Source organism: Rattus norvegicus, chromosome 20, assembly GCF_036323735.1.
Source record: "Rattus norvegicus strain BN/NHsdMcwi chromosome 20, GRCr8, whole genome shotgun sequence".
NCBI lineage: Eukaryota > Metazoa > Chordata > Mammalia > Rodentia > Muridae > Rattus > Rattus norvegicus.
Genome location: NC_086038.1, coordinates 50,629,352 through 50,650,108, shown reverse-complemented (window position 1 = coordinate 50,650,108; position 20,757 = coordinate 50,629,352). Strand labels below are relative to the sequence as shown.

The following is a 20,757-nucleotide window of genomic DNA, read 5'->3' as shown; positions in this document are numbered from 1 at the left end:
GCTCCTCAGCCCCGCTGCTCCCTCTCCTCAGCCCCGCTGCTCCCGCTCCTCAGCCCCGCTGCTCCCGCTCCTCAGTCACGCTGCTCCCTCTCCTCAGCCCCGCTGCTCCCTCTCCTCAGTCACGCTGCTCCCTCTCCTCAGCCCCGCTGCTCCCTCTCCTCAGCCCCGCTGCTCCCGCTCCTCAGCCCCGCTGCTCCCTCTCCTCAGCCCCGCTGCTCCCGCTCCTCAGCCCCGCTGCTCCCGCTCCTCAGTCACGCTGCTCCCTCTCCTCAGCCCCGCTGCTCCCTCTCCTCAGTCACGCTGCTCCCGCTCCTCAGCCCCGCTGCTCCCTCTCCTCAGCCCCGCTGCTCCCGCTCCTCAGCCCCGCTGCTCCCTCTCCTCAGCCCCGCTGCTCCCGCTCCTCAGCCCCGCTGCTCCCTCTCCTCAGCCCCGCTGCTCCCTCTCCTCAGCCCCGCTGCTCCCGCTCCTCAGCCCCGCTGCTCCTGCTCCTCAGCCCCGCTGCTCCCTCTCCTCAATCCCGCTGCTCCCGCTCCTCAGCCCCGCTGCTCCCTCTCCTCAGTCCCGCTGCTCCCTCTCCTCAGCCCCGCTGCTCCTGCTCCTCAACCCTGCTGCTCCCTCTCTTTTCTTCTTCACTGCTTCTTCTTTTCACCAGGCAGCAAATCTCATAAAAGATTTATTCGAGAGTCCATGGTGTGCAGAGACACAGCCCAGAGTGTCCTCCTGGGGACAGACAGCAAGGTACTGAACAAAGGGCAGGGCTTATACAGGACTGAACTGGTATGGTTTCCTATTCAGGGACTCGTGAGTTTTCAGGCTCAGAAATTGATGGTATTTTGCTTTTAAAAAAAAAAAAAAAAAAAAAAAAAAAAAACCTGGAGATTGGTGGCTTTTTTTCATTTCTTTTCCTCCATCAAAACATGGGCTAGGATAGGAAGTCCTTTCTGGCCACAGGCAGCTCTGACTAAAGGCATCATGGCTGTGGAACTACTCAGGGAGGATGGAGAGGAGGTGCAACATCCTCTGTTCCTCCTGACAGCAGCAGAATGGAGGCAGGGGTGTTTTACAAATGCTGGCATTTGACAGCTCCTGTAGTGTAGTGCATCCTATGGCTGCAGGCTGGGACAGGAAAGAGGGTCAGCTCTTGAGCACACTGCTCAGGGACTATATTGATAATTTGCCTAGTGCTCTAACAGCATAAGTTTACCAGATGCAGAGAGTTTTTGCAAGGGTGTGACATTTGGGGTTCTAAAGACTTTTCAGAGGATATACAAATGCTGGACCCCGACGTGGGGCTGGCTGGATATACAAATGCTGGACCCCAACAGTGGGGCTGGCTGGATATACAAATGCTGGACCCTGACAGTAGGGCTGGCTGGATATACAAATGCTGGACCCCGACAGTGGGGCTGGCTGGATATACAAATGCTGGACCCCAACAGTGGGGTTGGCTGGATATACAAATGCTGGACCCTGACAGTGGGGCTGGCTGGATATACAAATGCTGGACCCTGACAGTGGGGCTGGCTGGATATACAAATGCTGGACCCCAACAGTAGGGCTGGCTGCCAGGTGATGGTTGATGCAGTTGATTACTCTTGGTTGTAGTCTGTCAAGTAGCCATGTACAGAGAGAGAAGAAATTAGCTATCCTGATGGCAGAGAGCAAATTTGTCCCCTTTCCTCCCTCTGACTTTATTCATGAGTTTCTTTCTCTGGCCCTCTATCCTTCTTTCCCTCACCATTGGGGGGGGGGTGAAAGGCAAAAGGAAAGGAAGTGGGGAAAGATGGAAAGAAACAGAACCCACAAAGTAGCCAGAGTCTGTCTACAGAGAGACTGTCTCAAAAATAAGTAAATATGCAAATAAATGGATGAATAATTTAGGGGGTAAAGCCGGGGGATAAAGGGTAGGAAAAAGGGGAACTCGCAAAGTAGCAAAGCCCAGCTAGTCCTAACAAACTGCATAAAAATGGTAAAAGATGTCAAAAAAATTAAATTAAATTTGAGATTTGAAAATAACATTATCTGTACTTACAGGTTATATTATCTGTGTAGAAAATGTCATTGAATTCATAAGGAAAAACTATTAAGAGCTCAGCAATATTGTAGGATATAAAACACACACACACACACACACACACACACACACACACACACACACATTTACAGAAGTCAAGGTTCAACCCAAGAAATTAAAGAGTGAAAATTCTTGCTGCGACTGCTCAAGACCATGAGTGGTCCACAGAAAGACCAATGGGTGGCACACATTTATAATGTAGCACGCCTAGGACAAGGGGAGGCAGAGACAACAAATCTGGAAGCTCACAAGCTGCTACCCTCAGTGCTGCAGCAACACAGCAGAAACAAGAAAGGCACTGCCTCAGAAGTGAAGGGCAGGAACCAATTCCTCAAAATCATTCTCTGACATACATACATGCCACAGTACATGTGTGCCTATACTCCTACACACAAAGTTCAGATCTATGTGTGCACACACACAATATTTTTTTGAATTTCTGCACAAATCCAAAGTAAAGAAGAAGAAGAGGACGAGGAAGAGGAGGAAGAGGAAGAAGAGGAAGAGGAGGAGGAGGAGGAAGAGGAGGAAGAAGAGGACGAGGAAGAGGAGGAAGAGGAAGAAGAGGAAGAGGAGGAGGAGGAGGAAGAGGAGGAAGAAGAGGAGGAAAAAGAGGAGGAAGAGGAAGAAGAAGAGAAGGAGGAGGTGGAGGAAGAAGAGGAGGAGGAGGAAGAGGAGGAAGAGGAAGAAGAAGAGAAGGAGGAAGAGGAGGAGGAAGAGGAGGAGGAAGAGGAGGAGGAGGAGGAAGAGGAAGAGGAGGAGGAGGAGGAAGAGGAGGAAGAAGAGGAGGAAAAAGAGGAGGAAGAGGAAGAAGAAGAGAAGGAGGAGGTGGAGGAAGAAGAGGAGGAGGAGGAAGAGGAGGAAGAGGAAGAAGAAGAGAAGGAGGAAGAGGAGGAGGAAGAGGAGGAGGAAGAGGAGGAGGAGGAAGAGGAGGAAGAGGAGGAGGAGGAAGAAGAGGAGGAAGAGGAGGAAGATGAGGAGGAGGAAGAGGAGGAAGAAGAGGAGGAAGAGGAGGAGGGGGGAGGAAGAGGAGGAAGAGGAGGAGGAAGAGGAGGAGGAAGAAGAGGAGGGGGGAGGAAGAAGAGGGGGAGGAGGTGGAGGAACAGAAGCAGTAGCACTTTGAGCTGCCCTGAAGGAAATGGGATGTTAAAAGCTTGCCAGGGCACGTGAAGTCGCTGTGCTGAGCAGCATGAAACGCTGATGAAGGAAATCACAGGCCTGCATGAGTGAGCGCAATGGCTGAGGCTGCGTGTAATCCAATCAGTATTCCGGCAGCACTTCTCCAGACACGAACGAGAATAGGAATGCAGTCTGCTTAAGACAACCTAAGGTGGGAGGAACTGCTCTTCTAACACCTCGATGTACTACAGACCCACTCCAATAGCCAAGTCCAAGTGGTCCAGGGAATGGAGCACAGCTTACAACAGCAGAAAGGATATGGAGCCTAGGAGAGCAGAGTATACCCTTCCACAGACGCCTCAGCAGAACTGGACACTTCCTCGCTCACAGGCACGGAGAGTGAGCGGCAACCTAAGCATCAGGACTCATAAGAACACTAACTGGAGATTACAAAAACCAAACTATTACTACCGTCAGAGGGAATAAAAGAAAACCTCCAATACTTAGGGCTAGGCAATGAGCTCCTAAGAGGAAAGCATGATGTATAAATTGGAAAACATGTCAAAATCTAAACTTGTTACTCTTCAAATCACCCTGGTAGCCCAGCCTGATGTCACAGACCTGCCGTCTCAGCACCTGGGAGGCTGAGGCAGGAATATTTTGAGTTTGGGGGCAGCCTAGACTACACAATGAGACTGTCTCTAAAAGAAGGCCCTACTGAGTATTTGTAAAGACAAAGATTTGGAGAAAGTGCTTGCAGTGAAGTTTGTATAAAGCCCTCCTCGGGGCTGGAGAGATGACTCACTGCTTAAGAGCACCACTGGCTGCTCTTCCAGAGGCCCCAGGCTTGACGCCCGGAAACCACATGGCAGCTACAGCTGTCTCTAACTTCGGTGCCCTCTTCTGACCTCGGTGGGACTTCACACATACAAGCAAGCAAAATACCCATACATATAAAATAATAAAAATAAATTTAAAATAAACAAACCAATAAAGCATCGTGATCATTAATAGTTTAAAAATTAGAAAATGGACACAGCATACTGTGGTACTTGGAAGTGATTAACATCACTGTGATCCCCACAGGCCCATGGAGAGTGGCACCATTACCAGCTGTGGCAAACTGGAGCAGTCTCAGTAAGACGACTGCCCCGCATCCCGGGTGCGCGGTCGCATTATACTTTTATACAATGCTCAGGAGACTGGTGAAAATGTGCAAAGCACTGCATACTGTCTACTGCAAGTCTGTAGTCTACAGTCACCTCAGTATTTATAGGAAATTATCAACCATAGAACAAAACGCTGTGCGAAGAAAATTAGCAACTACAGCAAATCCTTGGGATAGATGAGAGCCATACTCAGTCAAAACTAGATCCTGAAAAGTTAACTAAAATCATGATGACTGGACTGGACAGACATGCGAAACACGCTGATCCGTGACGAGATGACTGGAAAGACAGTGAAAAAGGAGTGGATTCAGCTCCAAGACATAGTGTGGTCACATTCAACCCAAAATGGTCACGGCCATGCAATGTGTGACACAGTGGCATCGACCACACAATGTGTAACACAATGGCACATAACTTCCAGGTCTATGAAAACCTGAAAGCATTTCTTGAGAGACCAGAGGCTTGACGCGCGGAAACTTAAGGGGAAGAAGGCCAAGAGCCTTGCAAAATCACTAATTTTTTTTTTTTAACAAAAAGACATTAAAATATTTTCTACTCTATCTTCCTTGAAGCTCGGGAATGAAGAAGCGTTGGCAGATACAAAATTCTTCAATTACAATGATAGCAGCAAACATGTTGCTGTACTAAAGAAGATCTGTGTCAGTTCCAAGATCTTCCTAACTCTTGGACCTGCCGCATCTCTACCCACTGTATTCCGAATGCAGATTACCCTAAGAGTAGATACTGCCATACTGCTAATATGTACAAAATCTGATTGCGCCTGCCCTATACTAAGACAGTAAGAGAGCACTTGAAAACTGAAGGAAACTTTCTCTAACGCCCCTTATCAAAACAAAAACAAACAACACCTCCTAAGAGCCAGACGTGGTAAGACACACTTCACACTTGCCATCTCAGCAACCCTCGTGAGCTGAGGCAAGGGAACTGTCATAGTTCAATGCCGGCCTGGACTACACGGGTCTTATTTCAAAATTCAAAATAAAAATGTCTTGAGAACCAGGTTGGTAAGTAGACATTCGGTACTCTTCTTTACTCACAGACATAAAAGAATTTAAACTCTACAGAAGCCAGGCAAAGGCACTCACTCCTACCCCAGCGCCTGAGGAACGGCAGGCAGACTCCGAGCTGGAGGCCAGCAGGATCTGTACAGAAAGCTCTAGACGAGCTAAGGCTACATAATGAGATGTTATCTATTAAAACAGAACCTGCAAGTGATACCAGGGGAAGTTAAATTCAATTTAACAATAACGTCTGCTATGCTTATGCTTAACACCGTCTATTACATCTTGGAAACAGCCGCTCGGTAATCACATTACTCTATTTTATCTCTGCTTCGAAAATAAATACTCTGCAAATAAATTATAATTATTCGATTAAAATTTTGAGTTTTTTAAACAAGCCCTTCAGCGGTATCCATTAGTATTTCCCAATAAGTAAATCAAAAGTATACTAACTTATTTCTGCATGGAAAATGGTAAGAGCAAAATGGATTTTAAAAACTACTACTTTAAATAGAATAAAACAACCCTGAAAGGCCCCGGCCCCGCCCCCAAGTGCTGGGATTAAAGGCCCATGTCGCCATGCCCAGCCCGACGGGTAAGGCTTTAATAAACGGAAGCTAAGAACCTAAAGAAGAGCAGAGAGGAGCGAGGACATCCCTTTTCTTATTAAACCGTTGTATGCCCCACACTCTGTACAGACGTGACTCGAGAAAACCCGGGGATTGTAATTTGCATCTGCAGCACGTCACCACTCTTCCTAAAGTATCTTTTTAATCTCAAATAAAATGGACAGCACATACTGCGGTAAGGCCTTCATTATTGCAAATGTTGACGTCTGCACTGTACTCCAGTAATTTACTCATGCATTTCTTCTGTCTGAAAGAAAAAAGACAGCAACAGGTAACTATGATAGCATATGTACAATGGCAACTATTTCACTGAAATTCTAGACAGAACCACACTGAACTACAAATATCAATATTAGATAATAGCACTCTCTAAAACTTCAAACTAGCTCCAGTATATACATATTATTTTGAAGTAAAACGCCAAACTATTTTTATGACCCAATCCATTTCAACGGGACAAATTTATCATTCAGACGGCTGGGGAATTTCAGTCTTTACTAAGTAAATCAAATTAGTAGAAATTTCTAGCTTTGGCTAACCAAACGGAACAGCAATCTTCATTTGAAATTTAAAACATAATCTACTGGATAAGCAGTAGACACAGCAAATACCACAGCGTTGGATCTCTACTTTGTTGTGCCACAAACAAGGTCTGGAGAATACCATGGTGACCAAGCACCTGCTTAGCTTGCTTTGAGACCCTGGGCTCACTCTCCAGTAAGAGTAAAACCTGTAATCGGAGGATTGGTAAACTGCACACATATGTACCCCTCTCTATCCACATTCTTTTTAAATTACATTATGTGGTAAAATATATCTAACATAAAATTTATCATCTTAAACCATTTTTGTTTGGTGGACTGATTGATTCTGAGACAGGGTCTCAATACACAGCCCAGGCTGGCTGGCTGGCCTGGAATTCACTATGTAGACCAGGTTGGCCTCAAACTCATGGAGATCTCCTGCTTCTTCCTCTGAGGTAGAGACTAAAGGCATGCTCACCTTAACCACTTTTAACTGTATAGATCTATATGGTATTTTACTTCTCATAAAGGCTTCAAGACATATATATGCTTTGGCACATCAGAAATTCTTTCCTCGTAGGATTGAAAACTATTCAATTATTTGTATACACCAAATCCTCCCCATGCACGCATCAGTTGATGGGCCTGCTCTACTTCCACATCTCACCATTATACCCAACGTTGATATATATGTATCAACAAGTATCTTTTGGACCTAGCTCGACTCTTCTGAGTGTATGCAGAGGGGAAAAGGCTCGCACACTGCTCCTCGCAGCGGCTTGACCACTTTACAGTGCCACCTCCATGTGTTCCAATTTCTCCACATCGTAGCCATGTCTTGTTTTGTGTTTGTGGTTTCTGACAGTCATTATTTTCTAGCAGAGCTGGTAGCTTGTGACATTTTCTAACTCCTGAGGCTGGGCTGTCTATTCAAATAAGTCTTCTGTGTATTTCAGAACTGCCTACCTACTTCATTTTGCTCCTAAAACACCCTTCCAACTTGATCCAGTTCTAGCTACTCTCCAGTATTTATCTAAAATTCATCTTCATTAATAATACCTGTCCAAGATTCCTGAAAGTACGGAACCACAAGCTTAATAAAGATTCATTCTCTACTGGTATCTCTTCCTCCCTCATGGCAATCGAATTATGAGACAGACAGAGAGGTTACCGATAAATGTTCAGTACTGAACTGAGGAGCTGTGATGCAACCTCTGACAAGAAGTTACTAATAATCTCATTGGCTAAAGCATAATAAAGTAATCGTGTATATCGTGCATATACTATGTAATATATACCTAACACAGTATTTGGTACATAGAGTACATAACATATATTTCATCAACTAGCTCAACAATGTTGTATGTCATGGATTATATAACTGTTCACTTAATCAAGTGAGTGACAAGCACAGGCAGTTGCACAGGAATTCTAAGTAAACCGTTATCAACTGATCATTAATAAGCGTTCAACTTATGATAAATACTTAGCATTACAAAACTGCTTTTCTCATTTTGATTTCTGCACTTGAAATGAGATTGAATCTCATTTAAAAATGTTAATTACACTCAAAGAAATGGAACACAAAGCCTAGAATAAATGCTGACGTTCCCATATTTACAAAGTTTCTTAACAATGCAATAACAAAGATCGTAGAAATTCATAATAAACATAATCGTAAGAAATGCACCTGACAGCTCCAGTAAGCAACTAATACCCAACTCCAATGGATACATATCCAAAACGCGTATATCTCAGAGTTAGGGAAAGCCATACAACCCAGGCAGAAAAACCATGCAGGCCTTAAGACCAGGACATTTGCTGTGTGACAGTGTCTTCCACATACAACAAGAAAGACACATCTATGAATCTCAAAAATACGGTTCTCTAACTAAAGAGGAATAGCATAATGCCAACACCAGTTGACATGACCATGGGACAGGGATTCCACACAGTCTCACCTTAGATGAAGGGCTTCAGGTGGTCAATGCCTCTGAGAGAGAATCAGTCTCCTACAGAGATGAGCTCACACGGATCACACGTGGTCAGCACTGCACAGACACACAGCTCACACGGATCACACGTGGTCAGCACTGAACACACAGCTCACACTGATCACACGTGGTCAGCACTGCACAGACACACAGCTCACACGGATCACACGTGGTCAGCACTGCACAGACACACAGCTCACACGGATCACACGTGGTCAGCACTGCACAGACACACAGCTCACACGGATCACACATGGTCAGCACTGCACAGACACACAGCTCACACTGATCACACGTGGTCAGCACTGCACAGACACACAGCTCACACGGATCACATGTGGTCAGCACTGCACAGACACACAGCTCACACAGATCACACGTGGTCAGCACTGAACAGACACACAGCTCACACTGATCACACATGGTCAGCACCACACACACAGCTCACACGGATCACACGAGGTCAGCACTGCACAGACACACAGCTCACACGGATCACACGTGGTCAGCACTGCACAGACACAGCTCACATGGATCACAAGTGGTCAGCACTGCACAGACACACAGCTCACACGGATCACACGTGGTCAGCACTGCACAGACACAGCTCACACGGATCACACATGGTCAGCACTGCACAGACACACAGCTCACACGGATCACACGTGGTCAGCACTGCACAGACACACAGCTCACACGGATCACACTTGGTCAGCACTGCACAGACACACAGCTCACACTGATCACACGTGGTCAGCACAGTACAGAACAGCTCACACGGATCACACGTGGTCAGCACTGCACAGACACACAGCTCACACGGATCACACATGGTCAGCACCACACACACAGCTCACACGGATCACACGAGGTCAGCACTGCACAGACACACAGCTCACACGGATCACACGTGGTCAGCACTGCACAGACACAGCTCACATGGATCACAAGTGGTCAGCACTGCACAGACACACAGCTCACACGGATCACACGTGGTCAGCACTGCACAGACACAGCTCACACGGATCACACATGGTCAGCACTGCACAGACACACAGCTCACACGGATCACACGTGGTCAGCACTGCACAGACACACAGCTCACACGGATCACACTTGGTCAGCACTGCACAGACACACAGCTCACACTGATCACACGTGGTCAGCACAGTACAGAACAGCTCACACGGATCACACGTGGTCAGCACTGCACAGACACACAGCTCACACGGATCACACGAGGTCAGCACCGCACAGACACACAGCTCACACAGATTACACGTGGTCAGCACTGCACAGACACACAGCTCACACGGATCACACGTGGTCAGCACCACACACACAGCTCACACGGATCACACGTGGTCAGCACTGCACAGACACAGCTCACACGGATCACACGTGGTCAGCACTGAACAGACACAGCTCACACGGATCACACGTGGTCAGCACTGAACAGACACACAGCTCACACGGATTACACGTGGTCAGCACCGCACAGACACACAGCTCACACGGATCACACGTGGTCAGCACTGAACAGACACAGTTCACACGGATCACACGTGGTCAGCACTGAACAGACACACAGCTCACACGGATCAGACGTGGTCAGCACTGCACAGACACGGATCACACATGGTCAGCACCGCACACACAGCTCACATGGATCACACGTGGTCAGCACTGCACAGACACACAGCTCACACGGATCACACGTGGTCAGCACTGCACAGACACAGCTCACACGGATCACACGTGGTCAGCACCGCACACACAGCTCACATGGATCACACGTGGTCAGCAGTGCACAGACACACAGCTCACACAGATCACACGTGGTCAGCACTGCACGGACACACAGCTCACAGGGATCACACGTGGTCAGCACTGCACAGACACAGCTCACACTGATCACACGTGGTCAGTACTGCACAGACACAGCTCACACTGATCACAAGTGGTCAGCACTGCACAGACACACAGCTCACACGGATCACACGTGGTCAGCACTGCACAGACACAGCTCACACGGATCACACATGGTCAGCACTGCATAGACACACAGCTCACACGGATCACACGTGGTCAGCACTGCACAGACACAGCTCACACGGATCACATGTGGTCAGCACTGCACAGACACACAGCTCACACGGATCACACGTGGTCAGCACTGAACAGACACAGCTCACACGGATCACACGTGGTCAGCACTGCACAGACACACAGTTCACACGGATCACACGTGGTCAGCACTGAACACACAGCTCACACTGATCACACGTGGTCAGCACTGCACAGACACACAGCTCACACGGATCACAAGTGGTCAGCACTGCACAGACACACAGCTCACACGGATCACACGTGGTCAGCACTGCACAGACACACAGCTCACACGGATCACACGTGGTCAGCACTGCACAGACACACAGCTCACACTGATCACACGTGGTCAGCACTGCACAGACACACAGCTCACACGGATCACATGTGGTCAGCACTGCACAGACACACAGCTCACACAGATCACACGTGGTCAGCACTGAACAGACACACAGTTCACACTGATCACACATGGTCAGCACCACACACACAGCTCACACGGATCACACGAGGTCAGCACTGCACAGACACACAGCTCACACGGATCACACGTGGTCAGCACTGCACAGACACAGCTCACATGGATCACAAGTGGTCAGCACTGCACAGACACACAGCTCACACGGATCACACGTGGTCAGCACTGCACAGACACAGCTCACACGGATCACACATGGTCAGCACTGCACAGACACACAGCTCACACGGATCACACGTGGTCAGCACTGCACAGACACAGCTCACACGGATCACACGTGGTCAGCACTGCACAGACACACAGCTCACACGGATCACACGTGGTCAGCACTGCACAGACACACAGCTCACACGGATCACACGTGGTCAGCACAGTACAGAACAGCTCACACGGATCACACGTGGTCAGCACTGCACAGACACACAGCTCACACGGATCACACGTGGTCAGCACCGCACAGACACACAGCTCACACAGATTACACGTGGTCAGCACTGCACAGACACACAGCTCACACGGATCACACGTGGTCAGCACCACACACACAGCTCACACGGATCACACGTGGTCAGCACTGAACAGACACAGCTCACACGGATCACACGTGGTCAGCACTGCACAGACACACAGCTCACACGGATCACTCGTGGTCAGCACCGCACAGACACACAGCTCACACGGATCACACGTGGTCAGCACTGAACAGACACAGTTCACACGGATCACACGTGGTCAGCACTGAACAGACACAGAGCTCACACGGATCACACGTGGTCAGCACTGCACAGACACACAGCTCACACTGATCACACGTGGTCAGCACTGAACACACAGCTCACACTGATCACACGTGGTCAGCACTGCACAGACACACAGCTCACACGGATCACACGTGGTCAGCACTGCACAGACACACAGCTCACACGGATCACACGTGGTCAGCACTGCACAGACACACAGCTCACACGGATCACACGTGGTCAGCACTGCACAGACACACAGCTCACACTGATCACACGTGGTCAGCACTGCACAGACACACAGCTCATACGGATCACATGTGGTCAGCACTGCACAGACACACAGCTCACACAGATCACACGTGGTCAGCACTGAACAGACACACAGTTCACACTGATCACACATGGTCAGCACCACACACACAGCTCACACGGATCACACGAGGTCAGCACTGCACAGACACACAGCTCACACGGATCACACGTGGTCAGCACTGCACAGACACAGCTCACATGGATCACAAGTGGTCAGCACTGCACAGACACACAGCTCACACGGATCACACGTGGTCAGCACTGCACAGACACAGCTCACACGGATCACACATGGTCAGCACTGCACAGACACACAGCTCACACGGATCACACGTGGTCAGCACTGCACAGACACAGCTCACACGGATCACACGTGGTCAGCACTGCACAGACACACAGCTCACACGGATCACACGTGGTCAGCACTGCACAGACACACAGCTCACACTGATCACACGTGGTCAGCACAGTACAGAACAGCTCACACGGATCACACGTGGTCAGCACTGCACAGACACACAGCTCACACGGATCACACGTGGTCAGCACCGCACAGACACACAGCTCACACAGATTACACGTGGTCAGCACTGCACAGACACACAGCTCACACGGATCACACGTGGTCAGCACCACACACACAGCTCACACGGATCACACGTGGTCAGCACTGCACAGACACAGCTCACACGGATCACACGTGGTCAGCACTGAACAGACACAGCTCACACGGATAACACGTGGTCAGCACTGCACAGACACACAGCTCACACGGATCACACGTGGTCAGCACCGCACAGACACACAGCTCACACGGATCACACGTGGTCAGCACTGAACAGACACAGTTCACACGGATCACACGTGGTCAGCACTGCACAGACACACAGCTCACACGGATCACACGTGGTCAGCACAGTACAGAACAGCTCACACGGATCACACGTGGTCAGCACTGCACAGACACACAGCTCACACGGATCACACGTGGTCAGCACCGCACAGACACACAGCTCACACAGATTACACGTGGTCAGCACTGCACAGAAACACAGCTCACACGGATCACACGTGGTCAGCACCACACACACAGCTCACACGGATCACACGTGGTCAGCACTGCACAGACACAGCTCACACGGATCACACGTGGTCAGCACTGAACAGACACAGCTCACACGGATCACACGTGGTCAGCACTGCACAGACACACAGCTCACACGGATCACACGTGGTCAGCACCGCACAGACACACAGCTCACACGGATCACACGTGGTCAGCACTGAACAGACACAGTTCACACGGATCACACGTGGTCAGCACTGAACAGACACACAGCTCACACGGATCACACGTGGTCAGCACTGCACAGACACACAGCTCACACGGATCACACGTGGTCAGCACTGAACACACAGCTCACACTGATCACACGTGGTCAGCACTGCACAGACACACAGCTCACATGGATCACACGTGGTCAGCACTGCACAGACACACAGCTCACACGGATCACACGTGGTCAGCACTGCACAGACACACAGCTCACACGGATCACACGTGGTCAGCACTGCACAGACACACAGCTCACACTGATCACACGTGGTCAGCACTGCACAGACACACAGCTCACACGGATCACATGTGGTCAGCACTGCACAGACACACAGCTCACACAGATCACACGTGGTCAGCACTGAACAGACACACAGTTCACACTGATCACACATGGTCAGCACCACACACACAGCTCACACGGATCACACGAGGTCAGCACTGCACAGACACACAGCTCACACGGATCACACGTGGTCAGCACTGCACAGACACAGCTCACATGGATCACAAGTGGTCAGCACTGCACAGACACACAGCTCACACGGATCACACGTGGTCAGCACTGCACAGACACAGCTCACACGGATCACACATGGTCAGCACTGCACAGACACACAGCTCACACGGATCACACGTGGTCAGCACTGCACAGACACAGCTCACACGGATCACACGTGGTCAGCACTGCACAGACACACAGCTCACACGGATCACACGTGGTCAGCACTGCACAGACACACAGCTCACACTGATCACACGTGGTCAGCACAGTACAGAACAGCTCACACGGATCACACGTGGTCAGCACTGCACAGACACACAGCTCACACGGATCACACGTGGTCAGCACCGCACAGACACACAGCTCACACAGATTACACGTGGTCAGCACTGCACAGACACACAGCTCACACGGATCACACGTGGTCAGCACCACACACACAGCTCACACGGATCACACGTGGTCAGCACTGCACAGACACAGCTCACACGGATCACACGTGGTCAGCACTGAACAGACACAGCTCACACGGATCACACGTGGTCAGCACTGCACAGACACACAGCTCACAGGGATCACACGTGGTCAGCACCGCACAGACACACAGCTCACACGGATCACACGTGGTCAGCACTGAACAGACACAGTTCACACGGATCACACGTGGTCAGCACTGAACAGACACACAGCTCACACGGATCACACGTGGTCAGCACTGCACAGACACGGATCACACATGGTCAGCACCGCACACACAGCTCACATGGATCACATGTGGTCAGCACTGCACAGACACACAGCTCACACGGATCACACGTGGTCAGCACTGCACAGACACAGCTCACACGGATCACACGTGGTCAGCACTGAACAGACACAGCTCACACGGATCACACGTGGTCAGCACTGCACAGACACACAGCTCACACGGATCACACGTGGTCAGCACCGCACAGACACACAGCTCACACGGATCACACGTGGTCAGCACTGAACAGACACAGTTCACACGGATCACACGTGGTCAGCACTGAACAGACACACAGCTCACACGGATCACACGTGGTCAGCACTGCACAGACACGGATCACACATGGTCAGCACCGCACACACAGCTCACATGGATCACATGTGGTCAGCACTGCACAGACACACAGCTCACACGGATCACACGTGGTCAGCACTGAACAGACACAGCTCACACGGATCACACATGGTCAGCACTGCACAGACACACAGCTCACACGGATCACACGTGGTCAGCACTGCACAGACACACAGCTCACACGGATCACACGTGGTCAGCACTGCACAGATACAGCTCACACGGATCACACGTGGTCAGCACTGCACAGACACACAGCTCACACGGATCACACGTAGTCAGCACTGCACAGACACAACTCACACGGATCACACGTGGTCAGCACTGCACAGACACAGCTCACACAGATCACACGTGGTCAGCACTGCACAGACACACAGCTCACACCGATCACACGTGGTCAGCACTGCACAGACACACAGCTCACACCGATCACACGTGGTCAGCACTGCACAGACACACAGCTCACACGGATCACACGTGGTCAGCACTGCACAGACACACAGCTCACACGGATCACACGTGGTCAGCACTGAACAGACACACAGCTCACACTGATCACACATGGTCAGCACCACACACACAGCTCACACGGATCACACGTGGACAGCACTGCACAGACACACAGCTCACACTGATCACACGTGGTCAGCACAGTACAGAACAGCTTACACGGATCACACGTGGTCAGCACTGCACAGACACACAGCTCACACGGATCACACGTGGTCAGCACCGCACAGACACACAGCTCACACGGATTACACGTGGTCAGCACTGCACAGACACACAGCTCACACGGATCACACGTGGTCAGCACTCCACAGACACACAGCTCACACAGATCACACGTGGTCAGCACTGCACAGACACACAGCTCACACAGATCACACGTGGTCATCACTGCACAGACACAGCTCACACGGATCACACGTGGTCAGCACTGCACAGACACACAGCAAAGCAAAATGCACGCAATAGCCTGGGTCTGCTCACAGACTTCCCTTTAGGCTGATGCAGCCCTGGATACCATTACACACATGTACGTATATATGTATTATACATATATAATATATAAAGGTAACAATAATTAAAAGCTCATGGACTTGGTGAGAGGACTGGAAAGAGTTGGAGGGGAAGGGAAGGGGTGGGAATGATGAAGGTACAGTGCTCAGATAGGAAATTCTCAAAACAATAAAATTATTAAATTCTTTAAAAACGTACTGTTCCAAATGTGGGCCTGTGACTGTGCCCATAGAGATGGAATTGTAAGGCTATTCGGAGTCCAACACAGATCACTGGCCTAGCTCCAAGATAAGTGGTCAGGTGGGAATGGGGCAGGGAAACAGGCCGAAGGAGCTTTAACGTGGGCTGGTTGAAAAAACGTACCCATGTAAGGCCCTCCCTTCCAAAAACAGCAGCAAAAGGTACGGGCGAGCCAGGGGAGAAGCCTATCCTACCTCCTTATTTAGTCCACACCTCCACTTTCCACAAGCTCAGTCGAAACTCAACAACTGAGCAGCAATGTTGCTGGGATTTCCTGATAAAATATTAAGGCCAGTTTTGCTCTTTATGAACTCGTAATTTACCCTCCAAATATTTTTAAACTCATGTTTCAAACCTGACCAATCTGTAACCTACAGATAAATGATAATGTATAATTCTTTTGGTTTATGCAACTTTATTGAAGAAAAATAAATCAATTACTAGAAGAGCTATCAGTTGGGCGCTCATCCACTGGCAATTCGCATCAGTGCTATATTAAACAGCACTGGAAGATAGATTAGCTAATAGCTCCAAGCTGCCTAACAATTTAAACAAAAATTACAAAATGTTTTGAGACCCTGTTTTAGTATACAAAGAATGTCTGACTTCCAATTTCCTTCTCTGTAGAACAAGAACAGGTCATTCCTTTAATGACATGCAAAAATACATCCCATTTTCTGTTCTGCTGATGCTATAATTCAATACCAATTCTCCAGCCACATCAGTTATGAGCATAAAGCATATCACGTAACCTCAAATCTCTAACAGTGGAAGGTTTAGACAAGAATAGATGCTGCTGGAATAATGCGGCTTCCTTTGATGTGACAGCTGGGCATCCGTCTCCCTCCCCTCAGATGGCTTCTTCAGCATGCTAGAGCAGTGAGGATTGGTTTAGTCTCATAACCAAGTTAGAGCAAGACACTGGCCACATAATACACATGCTCCAGTTTTTAAAAATCCCTGAATCTTGGGCAACTGTTATCTTATTCCTTTCTGCTCTGTGACACTGCTGAGGAAGCATGGGTGAAGGCTCTCATCACCCTGCTGTCATGTCTACGTCAAGAGTCTCCCAGAGAGCTGGAACAGCTGCGGAAGCTCTTCATGAGAGGGCTGAGCTTCAAAACAACGACAAGAGTCCGAGGAGCCTTATGAGCAATGAGGAACACTCACTGACTGTGTGGTAATGAGAGATCCAAACACCAAGAGATCCAGGGGCTTTGTGCTTGTCACGTACACTGTGGAGGAAGCGGATGCTGCCATGAATGCAAGGCCACACAAGGTAGAGGGAAGAGCTGTGGCACCTAAGAGAGCTGTGACATGGAAGATTCTCAGAGCCCAGGTGCCCACTTAACTGTGAAGAAGATCTCTGGTGGTGGTGGTGCTAAAGAAGACACTGAAGAACGTCACCCACGAGATTATTTTGAGCAGAATGGGAAAACTGAAGTGATTAAAATTATGACTGAGAGGGGCAGTGGAAAAGTGGGGCTTTGCTTTTGTCACCTTTGATGACCATGACTCTGTGGATAAGATTGTTATTCAGAAATAGCATATTGTGAATGACCACAACTGTGACGTAAAAAAGGCTCTGTGGAAACGAGAGATGGCTAGTGCTTCATCCAGCCTGAGAGGTCGGGGTGGTTCCGGAAACTTTCGTGGTGGTTACGGAGGCGGGTTTGGTGGCAGTGACAATTTTGGTTGAGGAGGGAACTTCAATAGTCGTGGTGGCTTTGGTGGCAGCTGTGGTGGTGGATATGGTGGCAGTGGGGATGGCTATAATGGATTTGACAATGACGGCAGGATTTTGGAGGTGGTGGAAGCTACAATGACTTTGGCAATTACAACAAGCAGTCTTCAAACTTTGGGTCAATGAAAGGAAGAAACTTCGGAGGCAGGAGCTCTGGCCCTCATGGTGGCCGAGGCCAGCGCTTTGCCAAACCACGAAACCAAGGTGGCTATGGAGGTTCCAGCAACAGCAGTAGCTATGGCAGTGGCAGGAGGTTCTAATTACAGCCAGGAAACAAAGCTTAGCAGGAGAGGAGAGCCAGAGAAGTGACAGGGAAGCTACAGGTTACAACAGATTTGTGAACTCAGTCAAGCACAGTGGTGGCAGGCCTAGCTGCTACAAGGAAGACATGTTATAGACAATACTCATGTGTGTGGGCAAAAACTCCAGGACTGTATCTGTGACTAATTGTAGAACAGGTTGTTTTAGTTTCTGTTCTGTGGAGAGTGTAAAGCATTCCAACGAAGGGTTTTACTGTAGACCTTTTCACCCATGCTGTTGATTGCTAAATGTAAAAGTCTGATCATGAAGCTGAAAGAACGTCTTTTATTTTCTTAGGGAAAAAAAAAAAAAAAAACAGGCCACTGTCCACCTGACAGAGCAGGCCAGCAGATACACACTGTCCACCTGACAGAGCAGGTCAGCAGATACACACTGTCCACCTGACAGAGCAGGCCGACAGAATACACACTGTCCACCTGACAGAGCAGGTCAGCAGATACACACTGTCCACCTGACAGAGCAGGCCGACAGATACACACTGTCCACCTGACAGAGCAGGCCGACAGATACACACTGTCCACCTGACAGAGCAGGTCAGCAGATACACACTGTCCACCTGACAGAGCAGGCCGACAGAATACACACTGTCCACCTGACAGAGCAGGCCGACAGATACACACTGTCCACCTGACAGAGCAGGCCGACAGATACACACTGTCCACCTGACAGAGCAGGTCAGCAGATACACACTGTCCACCTGACAGAGCAGGTCAGCAGATACACACTGTCCATCTGACAGAGCAGGCCGACAGATACACACTGTCCACCTGACAGAGCAGGCCGACAGATACACACTGTCCACCTGACAGAGCAGACCGACAGATACACACTGTCCACCTGACAGAGCAGGCCGACAGATACACACTGTCCACCTCATAGGGACAGTTGAGGAAAGCAAAAGAAACCAAACTAAACCAAGCAAAAGGACAAAATTCTCATTATTTACACTTCAGTGTAAACAAATTTGATTTCATACTTCAATTATATTTAAAGAAAATAATTTTTAATAGTTTTCGTTTTGTTTTGTTTTGATGGAGATGAGGCTTCTTTGTGTACCCCTTGCTATCCTGAAACTCACTTTGTAGACCAGGCTAGCCTAAAACTCAGACATCTGCCTCCCTCCACTTCCCAAGTGCTAGAATTAAGGTTTGCACCACTACTGCCTGGCTAATAAAGGAGAAAACCTCCTTCGAGGCCTCATTTTCTTTTATTACCTTTTTATTTACCATGCATGTGTGCCACGGCCTGTCTCTGAAAGTCAGGAGGAATACTTGCAAGAGTCCCTTCTGTCTTTCCACTGGGTGGAAACTTAGGTCGTCTGGCTTGATCATTGGCACCTTTACCGGGAAAGCCACTTTGCAGGCCCCATAAAAAGCTAGTTTTGAGAATGTCAACACTCCAGAAGTATTGAAATCCTGGGTCACTTAGCAAACACCTAGTAAGGACCTCCATATTGTACAAGGCAACATTCAATATGTAGTAAAAGATAAAATATTTAAGAGCTGAATGTCACAAGTACTCTTGGTAAGCATAAGAAAGGCGTCTAAGAAGAGAATACATTGTCTGCACCTTTTCCTCTTGCTGATAACTAAGGGAATTATGCATTAACTGCCCTACTTCTGTATCTCAAAAATGCTAATGTCTTTTCCATTACCGTTGACAGTAATGACCAAAGTACTTTGTATGTTCTACTTAAGGGCCTTTATTTCACAAGCACTGTACTTGAACAGTGTTTCCAGAAGAACAAGGCCATCCTGTCTTTTGAGTCTGACACCTTGGTCCTCACATGATGTGTTTAAAAGAGCTTTTTAACCCCTCCCGTGCACCAAGCTGTCCAAACCTCTGTGGCTGTCCAAAAGCATTGTAAGATATGTAACCATTCAAGACAGACCTGTCATTATCCTGCCGATATCATCAGTGTACCTACTAAGTGACTAACAATTGTCTTCAAATGTGACACACAACATACCTGATGTTCAAATACTTGCTTACTTGGTCCTTGGTTATTTACCAATTAGTGCGCAGTTAACCTGCCTCACTCACTCATGAAGTGGACAGTCAGAGAGGCCTCAGCATGGACACTACAGCTTTCCCTACCTGACGAGGCAGAATCATGGCTCATTAGCTTCTTGGTTCAATATATGTACACCTGTGCCAAAGCACTGGCCTCAGGCCAATGGAATGGACGGTTTCATCTCCATAACCATTTCATGTATGTGACCACCTCAATCACACACAGTAGCTGCTCAGAAAATAAAAACATCTGCAAGTTTAATTAAAAGACTCACAACAGGGAAGTAGACTGAA

The 20,757-nt window shown here is 48.9% G+C and overlaps 1 protein-coding gene across 17 annotated transcripts in view; it reads right to left on the bottom strand.

Annotated features, from left to right (window-relative positions):
* The window catches only part of Hace1 (HECT domain and ankyrin repeat containing, E3 ubiquitin protein ligase 1), a 115,457-nt gene that overhangs the window by 83,352 nt on the left and 11,348 nt on the right, over positions 1–20,757 (bottom strand). For all 17 annotated transcript variants that reach the window (XM_006256595.5, XM_006256597.5, XM_039098889.2 and 14 more), the window contains one exon: positions 6,185–6,260. In XM_006256595.5, coding sequence (XP_006256657.1) covers positions 6,185–6,260 — 76 coding nt within the window. The remainder of the gene's footprint in view (positions 1–6,184; positions 6,261–20,757) is intronic.